This window comes from Phlebotomus papatasi, chromosome 1 (genome assembly GCF_024763615.1).
Source record: "Phlebotomus papatasi isolate M1 chromosome 1, Ppap_2.1, whole genome shotgun sequence".
NCBI lineage: Eukaryota > Metazoa > Arthropoda > Insecta > Diptera > Psychodidae > Phlebotomus > Phlebotomus papatasi.
The window spans coordinates 62,352,555-62,375,202 of record NC_077222.1 but is presented as its reverse complement, the minus strand read 5'-3'; the positions used below and the strand labels follow the sequence as shown (position 1 = coordinate 62,375,202).

At 35.9% G+C, this 22,648-nt stretch overlaps 2 protein-coding genes across 2 annotated transcripts in view; one reads left to right on the top strand and one right to left on the bottom strand.

Moving 5' to 3' along the window:
• Positions 1-9,417, bottom strand: part of LOC129810031 (zinc finger protein rotund-like) — a 39,321-nt gene extending 29,904 nt beyond the window's left edge. The window contains exons 1-2 of the mRNA XM_055860263.1: positions 7,651-9,417; positions 6,801-7,127 (exon numbers count right to left, since the gene is read on the bottom strand). Of these exons, the coding sequence (XP_055716238.1) occupies positions 6,801-7,127; positions 7,651-8,205 (882 nt within the window). The 5' untranslated portion in view covers positions 8,206-9,417. The remainder of the gene's footprint in view (positions 1-6,800; positions 7,128-7,650) is intronic.
• Positions 9,418-16,057: 6,640 nt separating this feature from the next.
• Positions 16,058-22,388, top strand: LOC129810021 (uncharacterized). Its single transcript, XM_055860252.1, has 2 exons — positions 16,058-17,678; positions 21,807-22,388. The coding sequence occupies exons 1-2, from the start codon at positions 17,311-17,313 to the stop codon at positions 22,300-22,302; spliced, it is 864 nt and encodes a 287-aa protein (XP_055716227.1). The 5' UTR covers positions 16,058-17,310; the 3' UTR covers positions 22,303-22,388.
• The last annotated feature ends 260 nt before the right edge of the window (positions 22,389-22,648 follow it).

The following is a 22,648-nucleotide window of genomic DNA, read 5'->3' as shown; positions in this document are numbered from 1 at the left end:
AAACTAAAAATTCATGGAAATTTGAGGAACCAAAGAAGTGGCTGAAATTGCAAGCCGGCCGATATTTGGTACAGTTATCCTAAGTTCAATGAATCTTCAAAAACTTTATTCCATCGTGGACGCATTTAGTACTACAACACGGATAACTTTTATAAAACACGGATAATATTTTGACTATTAGAGTATGAATAATATAGAACAAGTAATTCTTTTATAAGTTACAGGAAATTCTGCACTGTTTCAAAATTTTCAGTGCTATTACCAACTTTCCCATAGCAGTAACAAGGTTTAAAATCAAATTAAAGTTTAGGGTAGAGTTATTTAATTTTGTCATAGCAGCAACTTTAATCACCTATAAGTCGCCAATTTAAGACAATTTGTCGGGTGGATCAGCTATTGTCGTAACTTTGTTACTTTAATCAGAAATTCTTTGTATTTCCATTTTCCATATTCTTACAAGAATTGTTGATACAGCACAGCGCATGTAATATGGGACAGCTTGTAATTTTGGACACTGGAATTTTCTTTGAATATTTAATGAATAGTGTGTTCCAAATAAATAGCAACAGTAGATTTGTTCAATTTTGAGTATAATTTTAATTAAAATTGCTTTATTAAAATTACCGTGTGACAGGTTCTACTAGAAATGTGACAGAACTTTTTGTTTACTGTCACCCTTGTTTAGCTTGGTGTATACATTATAATTAATTTTCAATATTTTTAAGTGCTATTTTTAAATAATCATTGAATATTGTGTTAATTCATTGTTATAGTGATTTGATAATACTATTTGAAGTGAAATAAGCTTTTCAAATTACGTTTTTCGTGTAAAATAGATATCATCTTCTGCCTCCATCCTACCATCACTCGGGGTGTTATTCACGAGTGATGGTAGGATGGAGGCAGAACTCTCGTCGCGAATCGGTCAGGCTTCTGCAGTAATGAGGGAGCTTGGCAGAAGCGTGTTGAGGAAGGTCGAGCTTAGTCGATCGGCTAAATTATCGGTTTTCAAAGCTGTGTTCATTCCTATTCTCACCTATGGTCATGAGATTTGGGTAATGACCGAAAGGGTAAGATCGCGAGTACAAGCTGCCGAGATGAGGTACCTTCGAGCGGTAAAGGGAATCACTCGTAGAGATCGAGTGAGGAATGTGGCCGTTCGTGAGGAACTAAGAGTCGAGGAGCTGCTTCTTCGGGTTGAGAGATCACAACTTCGATGGTATGGACATGTTCAACGCATGAATGAAGAAAGATTCCCCAGAAAAGCTATGCAAGCCATTGTGAGGAGACCTCGGCCTCGAGGCAGACCTAGGACAAGGTGGCTGAATCAAATTCAGAATCTTGCCTTGGAACGCCTCGGGATCGAACTCGAACATCTTCCTGAAGTGGCGGAGGACCGACAGGCGTGGGCTGCTAGATTGGATGTCATGGGCCCGCGACCCCAATAGGGATAAGCGGTTGAAAATGAATGAATGAATGAATAGATATCATCATCAGAGGTTCTCCAGTGAGATTATGTTTCTTATTTTGGACAATTGATTTATTTCTCGAAATTTTATAAAGTTTTAATTTTTATGATATCTAGGTTGTGCGTTTCATAAAGAAACAAAGAAACATTATCTCTACGAACGAGATGCTGTGGAAAAATCTTGGAAGAATGCTGGAAGGGTAAGATATAATACGGGAATTTGTGCGTACGTAGAATGCCGAAGTCAGTTCGCTTTAATGAGTTATATGGAAAGTTTTCGGGCTTCTTAAGACAACCTACGGCTTCTATTCATAAACAAAAGGAGGACTTGGTAAGATAAGTTTTTGAAATGAACGACAAATGAAGTTCTATTACTAAATATCAGCTGTCCAAAATTGTAAACAAAGTGTCCAAAATTACAAGCACGGTGTCCAAAATTACAGTTAAATGAATATCTATATTTTATTTATTTTTAAATCTTATAGAATTAATTTTTGAGGTAACCAAGGCGAAAAGCTAATTACATGATCCAAACAAGAGTTCTAAAAAGCAAGTAACAATAAACTTCAATTTCTATTGAAAATATTTGACTAAAAATAATATAAATATTTGACAGCCTGTCCCAAATTAAAGCACTTTCCCTAGGTGATGAGAAGTTACGAGAATTGCTGATCCAAGCGATGAATTATGAATCAAAAAGAGTAGGGAAAAGTGCTCTCCCTTCGAACGCTCATGCCTTCGAATAATGTGAATTTTCTTTTAGTTTTCCTAAGAGACTTACACATTCCTATTAAATATTATTTGGCTTATCTTCAATTCTTGATAATTCCGTTATAATTTAGTATAGATCTCTTACGATAAATAAAAAAAATCGCATTATTCGAAGGCATGAACGTTCGAAGGCAGAGTACTTTTTATTATGCTTTATTGGAACAATTTATTATGTTATTACTTAATTGGATTTCTGAAAATTCTATGAAGATCTCCTAGAATCGCCCAGAGGGACAGTGCTGCAAAGCATCTCTCTATATACGAAGTTTAGTTTAATTTGGCAACAACCTTCAAATGAAACATACATAAATTTGAATAGTTGAAAACACTTTACTTCCTATCATTCATTTATTATAAATATAAATTCTTCTTTTTCTAAACTGAATTTAAAAAGCGCATGGAAGGGTAATTTTAAACAAGTTATCTGGAAGAAAAGTTAATGTTTGTGGGAAACGGTTGAAGAATTTTCTTTAGATTGTTTTTCGATGGTTTGATTAGGACTTTAAACCAAGTTAGGGATGCTTTTTTCATTATGTGTAGAGTTAAAGGTTATTTTCAATTTTTTCTTGAAACGCTACAAATTCTAGTATTTTTCTCTTCTTAAAGCACAAAGAGGGATACTAGATATGTTGAGAAAAAAATGTTGTTCTAATACCGTTCTTCCGAGTGATGGAGCTGAAAGCTCATACAGATCCCGCTTCATTTAGTGAATTTAATTAAAAAATGATTTCGAGGGAGTGGCGAGTGGAATTTTTCTCATAGGATGTCCTCATATTTGTTTTATCCCATATTTTAATATGTTCACCCAAGGGTGGTGGATGGTAAGGGCTGTATATGGGGGTTGAGAATGCGGTGAAATAGCAGTGTGGTACATTCGGCAAGTATCCCATAGTACAAGCGGTGGATGGATGTTTGGATGGATACGGATGATGTACATAATGTGAAAATATGGTTAGCAATATTTTCCCAATGTGGGGATCGTGAATATATTTTTCTAACTTGTGGATAAGAAAATATTTCGTTCTCCCACCATTTCTCCGTCTGCCGCTATTGATTTTTCAATCAGTTTTCTCTCGCTCACTGACTAAAAGGGTGTAGGTTTGATAGAAAGAGAGGGTTGCAACAACTCTGGGATATGGAGAAACACAGAGAGCGAACACCCCCTCTGGATTTTTTCCATAGCCGCGAGCTCTTTTTTTTTCCTCCGCTGTATTTTTCATTCGTTCACCACCCCCTCACCAACACCATCGTACCACCCCCGTCCCAAAATGTACACACACTCCACTCAGGCGCTCTTGGTACATGTGAACGCTATTTTTGTTCACACAGAACCAAAAGTACCTTTTTTTCCTGCCGTTCTTGTGCTTCCTTTTGCGGCGTTTTGCCCATGTAAGTCAGCAGTTGGGGACACCAATACTGCTGTAGGCCACCCACTCCGGAGAGCGACAGATATGTCGGCGCTACAAGGGGGGTGGATGGGGGATGAAAAAAAAGCAATTGAAGTCGGAGAGAAAAAGCTTGACATTGCATGTGTGTGAGAGCTTTTTTTTATCCTGTTCCAAGGGAGGCGACAGGATGCTATCAGGAGTGGGTGGTTGGTAGAGAAGCGCATAGGTTGTGCTGCGTGTGTGTGTGTGCGCGGAATGTGGAAAGGAAAGACGAATAGATGTGGGGAGCAAACCCTGACCCAGCATACTAGCCAGCCAGTTGAGGCTCTGAGACAGTCGTAAATCGTGGAGGGTTGCATAGACACACACCCCGGCGCACACATGATGGACAAACAACGGAAGTTCCTCATCCTTATACGTCTCACAGAAAGTACAACATTATAAGGATGCCCCGGAGGTGTGGAAAGAAGAAAAGGGAGAAAGGGTTGGAAGTGGACCAAAAAGAGGTTTTGCTAGATCTTGATTAAATTCACCTGGTTCCCTTGAGTATTCAATACGTGCTTCAGGATTATGGTTGACTATTACAAGGAACTGTCCCTACATATATTTAAGGGTTATGCAGTAGTTGAATCTATTTTGCTACTACTGAGTTGACGAAAAAGTTCGAGTTGTTCCTTTCATAAGATTTTGTAATCCGGCATAGTAACTATAGAAATTTAAAGAACTACACTCAATCCCGGTATTATGTACATTTTCGGGATCGAAAAAAAACGCGCGAAATGGCATTACGCATCGAGAAAATTTGCATATCTGCAGGGGCTTTCTTTTGAATAAATCGGCTGTAGAACGAATTTCGCGCGGAGTAAAAGTAATTTAAAGGTCAATTGTTCAATAGAAATGCATTAACAAACAGTATTTTTTGGCCAGAGATCTTCAATAAATGGTTAGAATATTTAAAAAAAAATACCTTAATAAAAGAAATTAAAGTTTTATTCTGAAAAGTAGTAAAATGTTTTCAAATATCCCGCGTCGCAATATAGTATACATTCAGGCGTATTTCAAAAATGATTTCATAGATTGACTCCCAATGTTAGGCAAACTTGCATAATTCCGTCAGGTGCATAATCCCGAAGTACTTAATGCCGGGACTGAGTGTACAACACTTATTCTCTAAGATCAAGTCCTTTTAAATACGGACTCACAATTTAAGGTCAAATAAATTAAAGATTGTACCAAAGGTTGAAAAAAAATAGTTAAATTTGTTAAAATATCGATCAGGGAGAGGTCCTTTGAACAAATTTTCATTTACTTCATCTTTTATTACCAAATTTTAAAAACTAAATATTCGCGAGGATCAACCTGATTCTTTTTGAGCTATTAAAGTGTTGGTTGTTGAATCTATTCTGATAGTTGAATATTCGGAATCGGTATGCTGTGTAACAATTTATAAGCTTAAGTTTCCTTCTGAACGTATTTGGTTAAAATTCTTATATTTACAAAGGGATTTGATTACTACAAACAAATTTTAAATTAAGATGTTAAATTGAACAGTAAAAATTGTAATATTTTTATTGTGTATTTTTTTTAGTAACCTAATTAAACTCGTTTGATATCCTTGAATATTTAATAAGTTCCGATGTATTATGATTGAACTCGATTATGACTAAACCATGATCGAATGTAAAATTTATGAGAAATTTTAGAATACGAAATGCAGCAAAGCTTCAACGTTAAAATCCGTCCATAGGGCAATATTTTTCATTTTTAGGCGTTGCACTCAGAATTTTCATTGGCTCCAATACGCACAATTATTCATTTGACGAATTAAAGACAGATATGACCCCAGAAAATCCGTAGTTGGCCAGTCTTAAACCCCTGAGTTTAAAATCATAGAAGATAGAACGGCCGCTATCAATTTAACCCTCTTCTATGGCTTAAGGATGGTGTCTGATTTAGGAAGCCAAAAAATAGGGAGAAGTGGGGCACCTTTGAGTGGGGCATCTTTGAAATTGGGATTTTTTCACCTATTTTTAATTAAAATTCAGCCCTATAGTGCTATAATTTAGCTTCTCAATCTGTTTCTGCAGCTAAATTATATCACGATAAGGCTCAATTTTATTTAAAAATAGGTGAAAAATCCCAATTTCAAAGGTGCCCCACTTTCAAAGGTGCCCTACTTTCAAAGGTGTCCTACTTTCAAAGGTGCCCAAGCCCCCCTACCTTTGAAAATTTACTTTTTTCTCCTATTTTTATAAGGAATTGAGGGTTGTTATCACAATGTAATTTATTTTCACAATTGGTTTATGGAACCAAATTTTATTATGGTAAGATCCAGTTCTATTTCAAAATAGGAGAAAAAGCCTAATTTTAAAGCTGCCTCGATTCAAAGGTGCCCCACTTCTTCCTAGAAGTTTTTTTCGCGATATTTGTTTTAAAAGACAAAAATGAATTAAGCTTCTTGAAATTTTTGATATGTTTATACATATTTCATGTGCTTGAATTTTTTTTTTCCATAAATTATTACAAGAAGGCGGACCAAGTAGTACAGCAGACTCTCGCTCAATCGGCTCTTTTTCAATCGGGCGAAAAATTTTGTTGACAATTTTCACTTTTAATTATGAAGCTAATTTGCTCAAATTTGCTTTAGTTCTTCCTATTTTATCGTGATTCTTCATAATTGAGCGCTTTTTGTGGAATTTACAAAGGCTTTGACGCCCAAATCTATCGATAAACCGGATGACATTTTGCCCCAAATGCCCAATTGAGAGAGAGTCTACTGTAGGTTCTTCTTCACTCTAGGTTTTCGTCAGGAAAGACCGTATATCCACTAGAAGAAAATTTAATTTTGAAGAGAATAAACTTTTATACGTTTCATTCGGACAGGAATTGAATTAAAAGCAAATAATCTATTTGACGTCTTGATCCTGATACAGCCCGAACTTGTCCACTAACCGTGTAACCTATTGCTTTTCATGCAATTTTTCTTGTCAACTTTATATTCTCAATTGGCAGCGACCCTTATTGACCCTATTGACCAAGTTTCATCAATTTGGCCACCAAACATATTTACTTTTTGAAGTTAGTTTCTTAACTCCGTAACCCCTACCACATGCCCTACATAGAGAGGATTTATACTTTTTTATCAATTTATTGTAAATGGGAATTAAACTTACATCGACTCCACCATTCCACATGTAGTGCATCCCAACAGTGGGATCATGATGTGAATTGGATGTCATGTGCTCTGCCATTACGGCACTCATCCAGTGCACGAGGCCCTGGGTAGGGTTCTGACCCTGAACTCCTCCGACCGGCATTGATCCTATTCCTGTAGCTGGTGAACAACTGGCCGGTGAATTGCCGGCTGCTGGTGTAACACCTCCTGCTCCTGGTGCTCCTCCACTTACAGCAGATGGATTGTTGTTATTGTTATTTGATACAGAATTCACACTTGGTACACCTGATTCACCTCCCCACACAAATGCAGCAGCAGCGGCTTTCTGCAAGAGAAAGAGAAAAGAAGGAAGACAAGCCATAAGACGAGTGTATAAAGTATTTTTCCTTTGTTCCTTCAAACTCTTTGTTCCTAACCCCTTTTTTTCAACCCCCCCCCCCATACCCCACCATTCCCTAGCTTTAGGAATATATATACAGGAAGATTCTATTGAATTTCTCAGACGTTCTTTCATGAGCATCGCGAAAGGGGAGGATTTTTCCATGAAAAGGCATATTCTTTGCAAAAGAACTGAGAAAATCTATAAACAGATTTCTCAGCTTTTTGGGCTTTCATATGCAGATTAGACAATTTTTGTGTTCATCTCAGATGGGATTTTCTCAGGACAGCAAAGAATTTATGCATAGGATAATACTGTTAAATTTTAATGAATTTCTTAAGAAAGTTTGAAGAAGAATAAAGAAATCATCCTTTGGAGGTGACTTTTTCATTTCTTCTATTCCTCCATTACCAATCTTTTATGTACATAATTGTCTTTTGAGGTTTTAATGTTAGGGGTATTGAAGCACCTCATCATTTTCTTCAGAAGCCTTGTCATCTGTGTCCCTGTCGCTGCTAGGGGATTTTTCTGAGCAGGAGAAGAGAAGATTACGCGGGAAGGGTTGTCCATTGAAGGCATCTGAAGTGTTGGGGGCCTTCTGAAGAACAGCACTGGCGAAGAGACTCTTGTACAGTTGAGCGGGCAGGAGGAAAGGAGGCTTGTTGTTATTGCTGGCATCGAGGGATGTCCCACAACTGACGCCAGGAGCTCCTGCTGCTGACACTGGTCCACTGCCATGGTGATGGTGATAGCTGTGCAGGGCGGCTGATAAATCAGCCGGATGCGTTAGTGAGATCCCGGCTACAGCACTACTGAAAGAGGTCACGACTCCCGCAGGTGAAAACTGAGAATTTGTGGCTGAGGCAGGACCAGGTGGTGAGATGACACTCTGTCGGATTTTGCGGTGCTTGAAGTCCTCCTCGAGATCATCTCTCGAGGAGGCATCATTGCTGTCTGCACTATCGACATCCACGAGAGAACTTGAGCTGCCGATGCTATTGCCACTCCTCGCCACGGTGGACATTAATTACCGGGGAGACCAGGGATTAGGGCCAGAGGTGCTTCAATGTTGTGGCAGTCTGTTGAGCCAAGCCACGTGGCTACGTTGTTTCACTCTCTTCGAGTAGCACGACAACACAGAAAACAGATGATGCAAATTAGTCAATTAGAACTTTCAACAACTTTCACTATGTACTCCGTGCTTCTTCCTTTTCCAATGCGAGGCTTTAATATCAGGCTATTAGTATGTAGTTGTGTTGTTAAAAGTGGTGGTAAATGACACACACAGGGCTGTCCACTCTTTTAACACAAAATCCACCTCACGAGCTTTTTCCTCTAGAACTTCTTTCTTTTAGCTCCTCAATCCTCTCTCTCCAACCCTAAGTTGATTTCCTTTGCTTCCTGATACCTTTTTTCACTTGCTTAAAAATTTACTTTGAGAAATTTTTCTTTTCACAAAAAAAAACTCTTTTTCACCCTCCTTTTTTTTATCTACTCTGCTATATATCTTGGTTTAAATATTTATCTTGTATAGAATTCTAATAACTCTTCAAAACTTTTAAATAGGAACTTTGGTTTCATCGAGTGTTTGTATATATATTTTTAGTATAATTTGTTGTGTATGATGTAAAAAAGGAACTTCTCTGTTGCTTCTGGTGCCGAAAGCTGTTAAACTTTTATTACATTTTTTTTTCTTCCGAAATTTGTGGTAGATTTTTTTTTACTTCTTTCGCGTTAATTCACATTTTTCACTACTTCCGTGGAATTTCTTCCTTCACCAACTCTTTTCCCATCGATTGCAGGATTCTTCAGCATTTTTTTTTCTCTTCTGCTCTCACTCACAAAACTTCACAAACTCGAGACTTTGTTGATGCTTTTCTTTTAGATTTCTTCTTTTTTCTCATCTACCCTTCCACTCAAGTAATCCTCATATTTTTTTCTGGATTAGATGGGTGGTTTGTGAAAAATTCATTTGGTAATTATCCGAAATAAATACTCTCCATCCAGTTTTGTGCGACTGAAGAAAGAAATAACCGCCGCGACGTTATCGTCTTGACGTCCGCGAAACTACTTCTGCTTTTCTCAGTCGAATGCAATGATATTACTTCTACATACTTGGCTACATGCACTCACATGTACATAGAAGCTCTCCACAGGGGTACATAGAGAAAGGAGAGTTCTATATATTTCAACCTTATCCCCATAGTCTCTAAAACAGGGTGACCCACCCCCCATTCAGGATTTTTGTGAATATACATCAATCTATTTTTTGTAATATTTCATATTGTTATTATAATAATTATACGAGCCTTTATATATAAAAAAGAAAATACATAATTTTGAAGGAAAGTACATTAATTTATTTGTTCCAAATTTACATGGTAAGTTAATTGTATAGCTCAAGCAGGGACTGTAGCCAACATCAGTAAAATCTTAATAAGGATAATGAAAGAAATCTTTTTATAAAAGATTTATTGAAATTTGCGATGTTCCTAAAATCCTAAACAGCAACCAATTTTCTTAATTTTTCTAAATATAATGTCATTTGCCTTTAATAATCCATTCTTAAGTCAAAATTTTCCAAAAAATCTTTATGTTTTAAGGAATGAAAAAAGTTAAGTTAATTTATTTGGAATTTTATTTGAAATTATTTAGAATGTAAGATTTGACAGTAAAGATTTTTCGAAAACGATCATACACAGTAGGGCGTTTCAACTAGGAAACAAATTTTTTGGCACTATTCTGAGGGTGCTCTATGATGAGACAAGAAAGTTTTTCTTCTACGACCATATGATCAGATGCTGTTTAGAGGTGGCTGAACGACCCTCTCTGTAGAACAAATTTCTGATTTTACCGGATTTTACACTACAGAGAGGGTCTTTCAGCCACCTCTAAACAGCGTCTGATCATATGGTCGTAGAAAAAAACCTTTTTGGCTCATCATGTAGAGCACCCTTAGAATAGTGCCAAATTTTTTTTCCTAGTTGAAACGCCCTAATACACAGGGATTAGGATCATCGATTAGAGGTCCTCTTCATAAATTTCCTTTTCCTAAGTCCTTACTGCCAAATTTAACAGGCTGCATTTTCTCGAGGATTAGCCAACGTCTATACAGGCCCTTAGATCTGAAGACCGTATAACAAAGTCCCTAAGAAAATATTGCCTGAATTTGGGATTAAACTCGCATTGCATTATTGGGTTTGGCTAGATAAATAGGAAATTTTAGCGATGAACGTAAGTATCAGAGAAAGTTTCAATTTGATTTTTATTGGAATTTGTAAATAAAATAATTTAGAATTTTTAAGTCGAATTTGTTAATTTCTGATAAAAGATTACCTTAAATAGAAACATATACTGGAGCTCCAGTGGTTCAGATTATTAATTAATACCATTCCCTTCCCTATTTCACCTCCACACAGTGAGACCAGGACTTTAGTCAAAATTTTTGGGTTAGAAACTGACGGTATATAGTTGACGGTTATCTTGACAATCTGAACTATATTTCTTAGATTTTGGCGGACGAGGATTTGTGACGATGATTATACGGGCTTCAGACCTAAGGCTTAACCATATGGCTTAACTTCCCTAATTTCCTATAAGTCAGAATTTTTTTGGTAAATGTTGACTTCGGCTTGAATATAAGGATCTATTAGACTCTGAAAGAACAAATAAGATTGATGACTATTTGGAATTTTGAGACTTATAGAAACTGGGCTAAACCTCTAGTATGAAGACTACCTTAAGTCGTCACAAAAGGGTAGTATGCAGAAGAGCAAGCATTTTATTTGCCAACAGACAGCTCCTAAGCCATTCAGATGTGGTTGCTAACATGGCGTCAGATGGCAATCGGCCGTAAAACTTAAAGTCCAACAATAACTAATTAATGCCCAACATCCTTTTACATTATTCTTGGCGACGATGTTTCATGGAGTACCAACCCCTCTTATTCGGAAAATGACAAAGTGTTATTGTGTATATACATATATAATATTAGGGGAAAGTGCCCATGCTTTACACGGTCCCAAGCTTTACAATGACTAAATTTTTCGTATGTTTTTCAATAAATGTGACTTACTTCATCTATATTTTAAAAACTAGGGGAAAGTGTATTGTGTTTAAAATATATCGCAGAGCCGCATTTATTCAGAAACATAGGAAAAATTTAGTCATTGTAAAGCTTGGGACCGTGTAAACCATGGGCACTTTCCCCTACTGCTCGAAATCAAAGAGAGAGTATCATATACCATCCATTTTTTTCGAATGTTTCACCTATCTGGGGCTTAAATCGAGAGAGATAAAAACTTCCGGTGTTCGGTCTCTTTGCCTTTTCCAGCCACCCCTGCCACTTCTCCTCCAAAATCATGTTTTTTGGTTCATTTCGAAATCGGCACCCAGGATTTCTTTCGTTTTCGCATATGATTTGTAGGGAACCGAGGTAAACATTTCATCCTTACATAGCTAAGACCGAAAAAATTTCGACATAGAATTTTAAGGTTAAAAGTTTAAGCACTCTAAATTTATGTTTCAGAACTCAGTAAGGATTAAAGTTACTTGTTTAAAACCAAATTTAACGTGTAATTTATGAAAGTGTTTAAATCGATAGTCAACCACCAAGCTCTATCTCGGGAGTTCAAGCTCTTTTATTTTCGAAATGGTTCAGATTTATTATTAATTGATAAAAACTTCCTGAAAATACTAAACTATGAAACTTAATATCTTTGATCATTTTAAATCGCGCAGAACTGATCAAAGATTATTTCAAATTTAAACTAAATGAGATGTAGAAATGGTTCTTGATTATTTAATTTTACAATTGCAAAATTTGATTTTTATTTGAATATTTTTTTTGCTTTCAAAAGGTCTTGTTTTTACAGGTTTCTTTTTTTTAGCTTCTAATATTTTAGAAGGTTTATTTATAGAGGGGTCATTAAAGATCCGAGTTGGTATCTTTATCTGTGAAGCCTGTTGTCTCTACAAAGATCTACAAAAATGGAGTTAATTGAGAGATGTCATATTTTTTTTTTAAATTCAATCTTTTAAAAATTACTGTAAATATTATATTAGATTTTGAATTAAAAAAAAGTGAATAATTTACCTTTAAATAAATAATTTAAATATGTAGCGTTTTTTCTGGCCTTTGCATCAAAAATAAGTAAAAGGAAGATTAAAACCCTGAGTTATATTTTCTCTTAAAAATCGATAATATAATTGCAGAAAGAAACAAAAAAATGCAAAGAAAATTTTCGTGCTGTACAAGAATTTTTTTTGTGTGAGATCCACCCTGTGGGTATTTTGTGGAAAAATGCATTGGATGGAAGGAAAAAAACGATTGTACCGAATATAAAACAACACTAACACAAACTTGGTAGGAATATTCTTTGGCAAAGAAAAGCTCAGTGAAAGAAAACTTACACATCACCCACCCACGCCAAAAGTGCATCCCCATAGTGTTTGTGGGGAGATTCTGAGGCGCTCAAGATTGGATTGGGTGTATTGGTGTGCTCCAAAATGAGAATCTCTCCTTGCTTTGCGGGAGGAAAATTGTGTTTTCTTTTCGAACCAACAAAAAAGAGGAAGGAAGAGTATGTTTTGTCAGGCATCAGATCATCTCCCACCAGGCGCTTCGTAAAAAAGTTCCCGGAAAAGGTCTGAACCACCAAGATCGAAAGATAGTGTTATGGGAACATCTATGGATTCTCCAGGAGTGTTTGGGATATATGCCATCTGAGGGAGTGTACATTGGGAAAAATGACGCTTTTCCCTCCAGATGCTGATATTAGTGTATTTGTGCAAGATTTTTCCAACTGCACTGGTATTTGTGTGGGGGTGGTGGTGAGGGACAGAAAAGCTCGAGAAAAAGTTTCCACCAGAGCCGGGTATATAAGGAGCAGTGGTAAATAAGAAAGAGACTCACATATGAAGAGGAATAAAAAAAATGCGATGATAAAAAGTAGAACATGAAAACAGCATAGCAAGAAAATGGAAAAATATAAAACGAAGAGAAGTATTGGGGAGGTGGGTGGGCACCATAGAAGCCGGAACATCTAAATATTAATGTTGGGAAAAAGGGGTGGTGGGTAAATGCCTCTTTTTGCCCCATCATCTTCCATGCCCACGATGGGTGGCTTCTTTTTTTTTTACCACCGAACATATATTGCATTTTATTTGTGCGGCGACGGGGCTTGGCTGTGGGGGTGGCAAGTTTAACTGGAGGATGTTTATTGCAGTCCCCCCTTATAAAATGGTGCTTGCTGCTATTGCCTGTGCACGCGGCGCGCAAGTAATTCGACAAAATTATAATCATTTTTTCGGTCAATTTGATAAATTGCCCAGAGAATCTGGTGGGAAAAGGAGTGGTATGCTCAATAAAAACACCATTTCCATTTTTTTTAAACACTCCAGAAGCTAAGAGGGGAGATCTGTTAAGGACGTTAAGGATATGCAATGCATGTTGTGGAAATTACAAGAAATTCTTGTATTTTTTAGCACCTTATCTTAAGAATCTTTTACCAAGGATGAATTTAAGGTGCCAGGGTATTTTTATAACAATCTAAAATTTGTTTTTTTTACTGATCAAATTTATTTTGCTGGTTTTTACAGTAGGGGAGACTGGGGCAAAAAGTCACAAATCGAAAAATTCTAAATTCAATATCTTCCAAAATAAGAAAGATAGCGGCTCAAATTTTTTTCTATAGATAACCGCCAAAGACCTTCTTCAATGTCGTGAGTTCGAACAAGGAATTTAGAAAATAAAAAATATCGAAATTTTTAGCCCTATTTTTGAAATATTTTCCTTGCAGAAGATAACAATTATTACCTAATTATTTTCCAAAATTGATGCACTGGTGAATATTTTCTAAATAATTTGAATTTTTTGAATACGAATCCGATATCTATTTTAGAATTTCACAAAAGTTCCTTTCTCCAGAAATCCTTTTGTTTGCATTGGTCAAACGATTTGCAGTCTTTTGTGTGTTTTTTCTAAAATAGCTTGAAAAGCGCTTTTCTCGTTTTCTCATTTTTCTCACAGAGAAAACGCTGTTTTACAAAGGTGTAGATAATTAAATTTTCTATGAAAATATGTCCTCTAGGTATTTTTTCAAATTTACGGAAGCCTGTAATGAAGCGAATCAAAATATGATAATACCCAATGTCTGGTACTATTTGCCCCAGCATTTTTGAGAATAGTCACAAAATTACAATTTAGAAATTGGCTCGATAAACGTGTTTCCTTACCAAATAGGGGAAAGTTACTTTCACAAAGTTGTAGAGCGGTAAATTTCCTATAAAACTGCGCTAAGTAGAAATTTTTGAAGCGCTCGAGTAGCTTGTAAAAAAATAAAATATCTGTTTTGTGACTTTTTGCCCCAGTCTCCCCTAAGCAATTAAATAAAATACAAATTAAAGTCCGAAAGGAAGAACTAGAAACAAGTAAGTTCTTTGTTTAATCGGATCTCGGTCAAAATCCCGAACGCCAAAATCCCGAAAGCCAAAATCCCGAAAGCCAAAATCCCGAACTTCAAAATCCCGGAAGCCAAAATCCCGAACGCCAAAATCCCGAATTCTTAAAAGTTCGGGATTTTGGCTTTCGGGATTTTGGCTTTCACCGGTTTAATCAATTAGTGCATGTTTTTGTCACATTTTATCCTTAGTATATACTAATTTGTGTAAAAAAATTGGAAATTCATAATTTTCTTTCCGAGAAGGAACTCTGCCTTATATTCTTTTTAGCATTTTTTTGGATGCTTATGTAAGATTAATTTCGATTAATTTGTCTATAAATTACCACAAAATCATTTTTTGAAGTTCAAAATTGTTCAAAACGAGGGTATTTTAAAAAATCATTAATATTTTAAATAATTTAACTTGACCAAATCCGTAGAAAATTAGGCCCTTTGACCTTGAATAATTCACATTAGCAATTTAACCGGTGAAAGGTGTCTAAAGACGAAATGTTCAGCTGGACTAACTACAAAACATATTCGAAAGTCAGGGGGTCCGTGGTGCAATTGGTAAGAGCGTTCGGCTCTTGGGCAGTGTGATCCCTGGCTCGACTGCCACTGTTGTGAGTTCGAGTCCCGCCCGGTGCAAATGATTGAAGCGTCTGACTGGTCATTTTTCACCAAACATTGTAAACTGAATAATAAACTTGTAAACTGAACAATGTAGAAAATGGCAATAAAAGCCCGGTACATCGAAATAAATAAAATAATAATAAAATATTCGAAAGTCATTGATATCGCTAGGGCCAATTTTGAGATAAGTCAAAAAACATATATTGGGCGGTGATTTGACTAAGTTAGTTCGCCAGAGAATATTGACTTGTGGGGGGAGGGGGGTCACCGAAAACAGGAAGTCAATATCTCTCACTGTTTAGCAGCCAGGATGGTGAGAATTTGAAAAAAAAAGGATTGTGGAAACTGCTGTCTTTTGGATTTTGAGCAGTTAAGAGAGCAAAGAAATCCTGTTGTACTTTTTCTTTGGATTTTTTTTGCCTATGAAAAAAATGCATTCTTTTTAGTGGATCCAAATTACTAGAAAAACACTCACTAGTAGGGCTTAGGATTATCGAGTATATTAGAGGTTCTTTTCCTTTACCTATTCCTTTACTGCCATATTTTACATTCTAAGTAATTCTCAATGATCAAAACGAGTTCATTTTGGGCCATTACACCCAAGAGTACTTCCTCGAGCTTTTTTTTTACCCAACTAAAACAGTGAGGAAATTTCGAAATTCCTATTTAAAATCAATTCCTATCCCATTGTAATCTAGCATCGTGATATTTTTTTTTTACTTTTGTATTTAGTCAAACCTATCAAACCTGAATAAAAGTACAGGATCTAAGATATCTCTACATGTAATGTAATGGATTAGTCTTAAATTTAGATATCTATATGCTTCATCTTGTTGTATTTTTGTTCAGATTGTCTCACGATAGTCCAGTAAAACCTCCTGGTTTTCCAGGGATTCATTCAAAACGTCTTTTTAGACGGTATGCAGTTTCATGGTGGGATATTGCATTTGTGAGGTGGAAAGGAAACATGTAAGATGCTTCCATCCACTAACTCCCTTGTGGTATGGAGGAGTTTTTGGGGGGTGCTCCCTGGGTGGGTAATATGTTGGTGATGCTTTCCTCTAACCCAGAGGCGCGCTGAATAGCAGCGAAATGGAAAATATAATCTGAAATATTTAAGTTATGTATTGCGGAGCTAAGAAAATGGAAAATATTTTCCTCAGTTGCTCCAACAAACACAGTGAATTTTTGGGGGGTGTGGGATGGTGGGTGGGGGGGGGGGGGGCTGTGGGTCCTACCCCTTGGGGATTTTCTTTATCTTCCGCGTGTGCACATGAGACTTCGCTGGCGCGAATTTTTCTCATAGTTTTCCCCCATTTCCAAAGAAGACTTTTTCGAGTTCTTTTCTTTTTTGGTTCACCTCCTCCCATCCCTATCACCCCAAACTCACCCCCCTGAAGTACACATGCTCAGAGGCGCGTGTGTGGGTGATGGTGTGTTTTGGTTTTCTGGTGCGCTATGGTGCATCTGGTGGAGAGAGGGAGAGGGTGAATGGAGCTCAATGGGGCGGATTTGTTCAAATGTGGGGCAAAAATATTGATGGACCGGCTGACGCCAACTATCTCACACTCCCACACAAATTTTATATGTGGATTTTTATAAATGCTACTACAATTCCCGTCTCACTGGGGACTTGCCATCCCCATATCCCAGCCGAAACCGGACGCAAGATACAATTCTTTTTGCATCCACCCGCGCATTTTAGGGGGGAAAAGCATCCGTTTTGCCGAAATAATTTGGCCAAGTGGACTGATTCTAGAACAGCTTCAGGTCATGGATTCCATCCAAAAAAGAATTCCACGGAAATCAGTAGCTGCATACTAAAAGATCTATTGATGCTGCTTCAACACAAATGAGGTGTTAATTAATATTCATCTTCCCAATGTTGGCGGTGGATTAGCAAACAGGTTTCATTAGCAAATCACCTCACTGAATCACGATTTCAAGTTGATAAACACACTCCAAGCACAAACATCTATAAAAGCCAAGAGGCATCAATTTGCCGGAGTTACTTCATTTGAAACCATCACCAGTGAAACTTCCTGTAACGCAAAATGTGGTTCAAGAAATCCCTAACCCTCGTTATTCTAACCCTAATTCTTCAGAAGTGGGAAGTGAATGGTGATACTGTGAATTGTGGTGTTCTACAGAGAGTAACGAATTCATCCTCCCCAACAAGATATCACGTGCCTTGGCATGTGGGCATCTTCACAAATGCAACTGAGAGTACGGGTATTACCCATGAATCCGTAACTATCATTAAGTGCGGTGGAACCATCATCAATGAAACGACAATCGCTACAAATGCAAGATGCTTGTGGAGCGAAAAATATGGACATATTGGGAATGCCTTTGATTTCTTCGTGGGTATCGGACGGAAGCAGGATCTATTAGCCATCCGGAGAATTCATGTCCTCCGAGGGTAATGCATTTTACTCTCCGAACTGAAAGAGAGAGCAATATAAACTGCTTAGAGCTTTTGAAAGAATCTTGTTTTCAATCCAATATACTTATTTTTTGTCTGGAAACTTGGTACTAACTAGAGGTCAAACGGTAACAATTCCGAACCTCTGGTCATTGGGGGATCCCCTATAAGTCGTGCTAAGGACCATTAACATAAGGGCCTTGACAGACCTAAGGATTAGTCGAGAGACGGCTTATCGTAATTATATTCGAAATAATGGTTAAACTTCAGTTTCATCATTTTTCACTAAGTCGTCTCGTGGCTTAAGTCGCAAGTGTGTCTAGGACATAACCTTTATTTTTCCCACCCCTTAGGGTAAGATTGCCAAATTCCGGCCTGCTTGTAATTCGGGCCACTTTTTGTGTTCCTCAAATTTCCACAAATTTTTAGTTTTTACATAATCTAGAAATTATACAATGCAAAATAATAAGAAAAAATATCGCTTCGTCGAGCAAGATGATCTGAAAAAGGCATTGGAAAAGTTCCGGAAGAGTAAGGAATTATGAGAATGAAGGTGGCCGAAATAGGCCACCAAGGCTATGTCTACATTTTTATTCATTTTAAAATGTATTAAGAATGATTTTAGAGCAAATAAAGACGGTAAACTGCCTACAAGGTTCCAAGCAACGCTCTTTAAGAAGAAGGAATAAAAAAATCAATTTGTATTAAAAATATTACATTTCAAACTTGAGACTTTGGCGCTTGCATGCAACTATGCCGGAATTTGGCACACCTACCCTACATCGCGTTAAAATAATGAGGGGTAATTTAGAAAACAGTTCTTACGATATCTTGTAATTTTCGGATATTTGGAAACAGTCTAGGTGAACATTCCGTCTATACAAAGTTTAACCACTCTAAAAGTCTTATTTTTGAACCGAGGTGGTCAAATTTGGATTTTTCTGAACGGTCTTAAAATCGGTAATGAATCGGCAATAAAATCGAAATATATTTGTAAATACGATTTATCTTTTGTAAGACGAAACATGAAACAAGAATGAAAATTTCGTGAAGAAGTTTTAAATTTGCTTGATGTCGAAATTTAAAATCGGTAGTTCTTGCATTAAATATTTAAATTAAGTATTTGACCTCGATTTATTTTATAATTACACCGTATATTTAAATTTTAAGTGCATCCTCTCAATTATGAGTTTAATATATTGTTTTTTTTTCAATTTTAAATCGACCTTCTAACCCATATTTTCCATTGTATTAAAAATGTTACAATATTCAATTTCTTTTTGAAATCATTTAAATAGAAAAAAAAGAAGAAATGCCGATTTTTAAATATATATTTTTAACTTAAGAGTTAATCATGAGACCGTTTTAAATTTAAAATCAGTAAAAATTTCAATGTGAATTTGGAAAATATAATACTTAATTCAGAATAGTTCTGACTAAATATTTAAATTATTTATTTAATCAATGAAATTCATGATATTTTTTAATTTAAATATAATTTTAAATAACGAATACGCTTGTATACGTTACTATTGCCGGTTTACAGTGTTAAATGTTCAATATTCAGTCTCTGAGTCAACGAAAAGTTTATAAAGAAAACAAACTTTTTTTTGGAGAAAGAATAATAACGAGAATGTGAATGTCATAAGTGGTTCAATAAACATTGGGCATCGGGTGAAATGTTTTTTCTGATTGTAAAGAACTCTGTGGAGGTCATTATGTGTTTGTAGTTTGTATGTTTTTTTTTAAATGAGAAAATAAAGCATTTGGCAAAGTCAACTCCAATACCTCCAGATAATAGTGGTTAATACTGACTACTAATTTTTTAATATTCATGAACTCTAATTGCGGGGATTTCTCAATTTTATTGTTGTCCTTGGCAATCAAATTATTCAGGCAGGTCATTAACTTAATGGAAAAGCGGGGACTTGAAGACACTTCTAGTGCTATAAAAGCTGGATTACAAAATTTAGTAAACTGTAATGAAAATTAATATTCATCCTATGAGTCATAGATGGTATCAAGTTGAGAAATACCTTGAAATTAAATAATTCTGAGGTTAATTAAGATGAGTCTTAATTTCATTTTGTCACTGAAGTGTTCTTTAGGTGTTTAATTTATAAAGAAAAGTTTGAACATAAGTGATAAATTGCAACAAAATTGAAGTAGACTAAGATAGGAACATTTTGCGTTTCAAATACTTTGTTAAATTTACTTAGTAATCCCTAAATTATCATTATTAATTTTTATATATTTTGATTTATATATTTTTGCAATTCTGTGCTATAGTTGCGTCTGCCACCGTCTTACCATAACCGGTCATACCAAGTAAACGGTAGAAACCTTTGGTGTATTGACCGTATAAGCCTGCTCATATAGTCGAGCTTCATTATGCAGAGCAGATCATAAAAAACAGATGAGTTCCCAGCTTTGTGAAGTGCTCGAAGTCACTAGAAAAAGTTCTCCGTGTATTATCTTTTCGCATGTTTTTTGGGTGCATTATGGCTTACTACCGATTAAATTAATTAATAAATTTGAAAAACGATTCCGAATTAAAGTAAAAATTTGAAAAAAAATTGAGAAAGATACATCAATTACGGGTACTATACCGAATTTTGCCGGGTTGACAATTTCAAGACCTTTCGAAAACATTCAATTTTAATCAAATCGATTGAAAAATAGGCCCTCCAAAGTGGTTAAACTTTGACATTTTTGAAAATTCGATATCCAAATGTTTTTTGAACATAGGCGTCTAAGAACAAAATAGTCACCTTGATGGCTACCTCCAAAACATATTCAGATATAAAAAAATTATATGATTTGCTTCCGATACAAATAAAAAAACATGGTTTTGGAAGGGAAGAAGGAGGTCGAGGGAAAAAGGAAAAAGGACTGTCCTAGAACTGTTCGAGTACTAGGACCAGAACATGAGGTTAGATGCTCCCCTTTTCGTAATTCTCCAAATACTGTCGTTTTAATTCCTTGTATTCTCCTTCTTCAAACATGATTTTCAAATAATGACCGTTATGATCCTTGTAAAAGAGCAGACTTCTACAGTTATTCATGCGTTATAAGATTCACGAGCTTTTCGTGAATACCCGCTGAACCTAATAAATATTTACAAATAATAATTTTGCAAAATATTTTTAAAAGAAGAAAATTATAAGACAATAACAACTTTAAGTGTATTTCTTCTATTTCTCAATATTTTTATTAATTTCGAAATTTATTGTTATTAGTATTTGCCGATCTACAGCAGATTTAAATCGATTCATAAATCACAGCATAGCCATCCAAAGTAATTAATTTGTATTTCAGTTTTTTTTTTTAGTTTTTTTTGTTAGTTTCGAAACCATTTCTTTAACGGTTCATGACTTGTCAAATAAAACACTTTTTAAATGAATTAATCTTTCCAAAATCTTTGAATTTCTGTAGGTTTCTTGTACGTTTGACCTTGAGAAAATTTAAAAAGGATTGACTCAAGGTCATTGGAAATATTCATGGGGGTAACCTCAAAAATATTTCCAAATTAGTGTATTTTACATATCACTAGAATGCATGTTTTTGAAGGAGAAGAAAAGGGATGTACAGAGAACAAGTAACATGTTAATGATGGGAAGCTCGACTTATGATATGCCTTGTTCTTTAATTTAAAACTCCTGTGCCTCAACTTTTTAAGGACTAGGAGTTTCAAAAAAGGAGACTAGGAGTTTCTAGGAGTTTACATAACTTTGGATGACCGTTGGATTTTTTTTGGGTCACTGGTAATGCAATCGACCTTATAGGGTTAAGCGGTCTTTAATTGCCTTCAATTTTTTAATTATTAATTATAAATTATTATAAAATTAATTATAAGACTAATGCTAATGAAAAGCTTATCCTAATTTCGTCTTTTTTTTGTTTCCCCCTTCCCTACTTCCCTTACCAAGGTCTTAGGCCTTGAGGCCTATTTTGACCAAAATGAAATGTTCAGAGATCCGAAATACATTCATCTTTGTATTCAAAAATACCAAATTGTCGATCAATAAAAAAAATTTTTGCTATTAACTGCTAAAAATAAATAAGTAATAAATAAATAAATAACAGATATGAATTAGGACCTTACACACTAATTCTAATTTTCAGCTATGAACCATCTGGAGATTACTCGAAGAGCATTGCATTGCTGGAACTTCGAGATCCTGTGAGATTTGAAGAGAACAATGTCGAGCCTATTTGCTTGGATTTAAACACCACTGACTACAGGCCAAAGAATTGGACAGGATTTGTAGTTGATGTTCATGAGGAACATCCACAACAAATACTCAGTTTTACTGCACTTAATGTTGTTGATGTTCCTCAAGAGGAATGTGGGCAGCTACTCCCAGGAGACATCTCCAGGGATAAATTCTGTGTGCGTCCTGTGCAAAGAGAAAATGCAGCTTGCAACGAGGACAACGAGAGACGATCAGGAAGTGGATTAGTTGACGCTAAAGTCTTTAATGGAACTCAAAGGTACTTCCTCAAGGGCATCGTGACTTTCAGCAGCGTGAGCCGAGGAGATGCTTCAGGACGTCGATGTTCCGGAGTCATTGTCTCAACGAGAGTCTCAAACTATGCCACATTTATTCGTGGTTACTAAGCACCGGAATGTCCCAAATTGTGACATCCCCAAAAACTCTCTGTATACTCATATTGGGGGATTATTAAAAAATCATTTGGCATGAATCCCTTTTGTGGAATTTTATGAGGGACTTGTTGAGCTTTAGTACGAATTTGTTTCAATTAAGTTAACACCAGTGAATGAGAGATAGAGAAATTTGTAGGGTGGCACTCTTGAGAAATGGCAGCCAAAGTTGGTTTTCCTTCTTAATTCAACCTCCGTTCACTTAAAAAGTTAGAAATTTTTCAGCTCACTTCATGATACGATTGGGGGTTGTTTATTGTGCTGGCACTTGAGTTTTTTCTTCTTAATCCTCAATAAATCC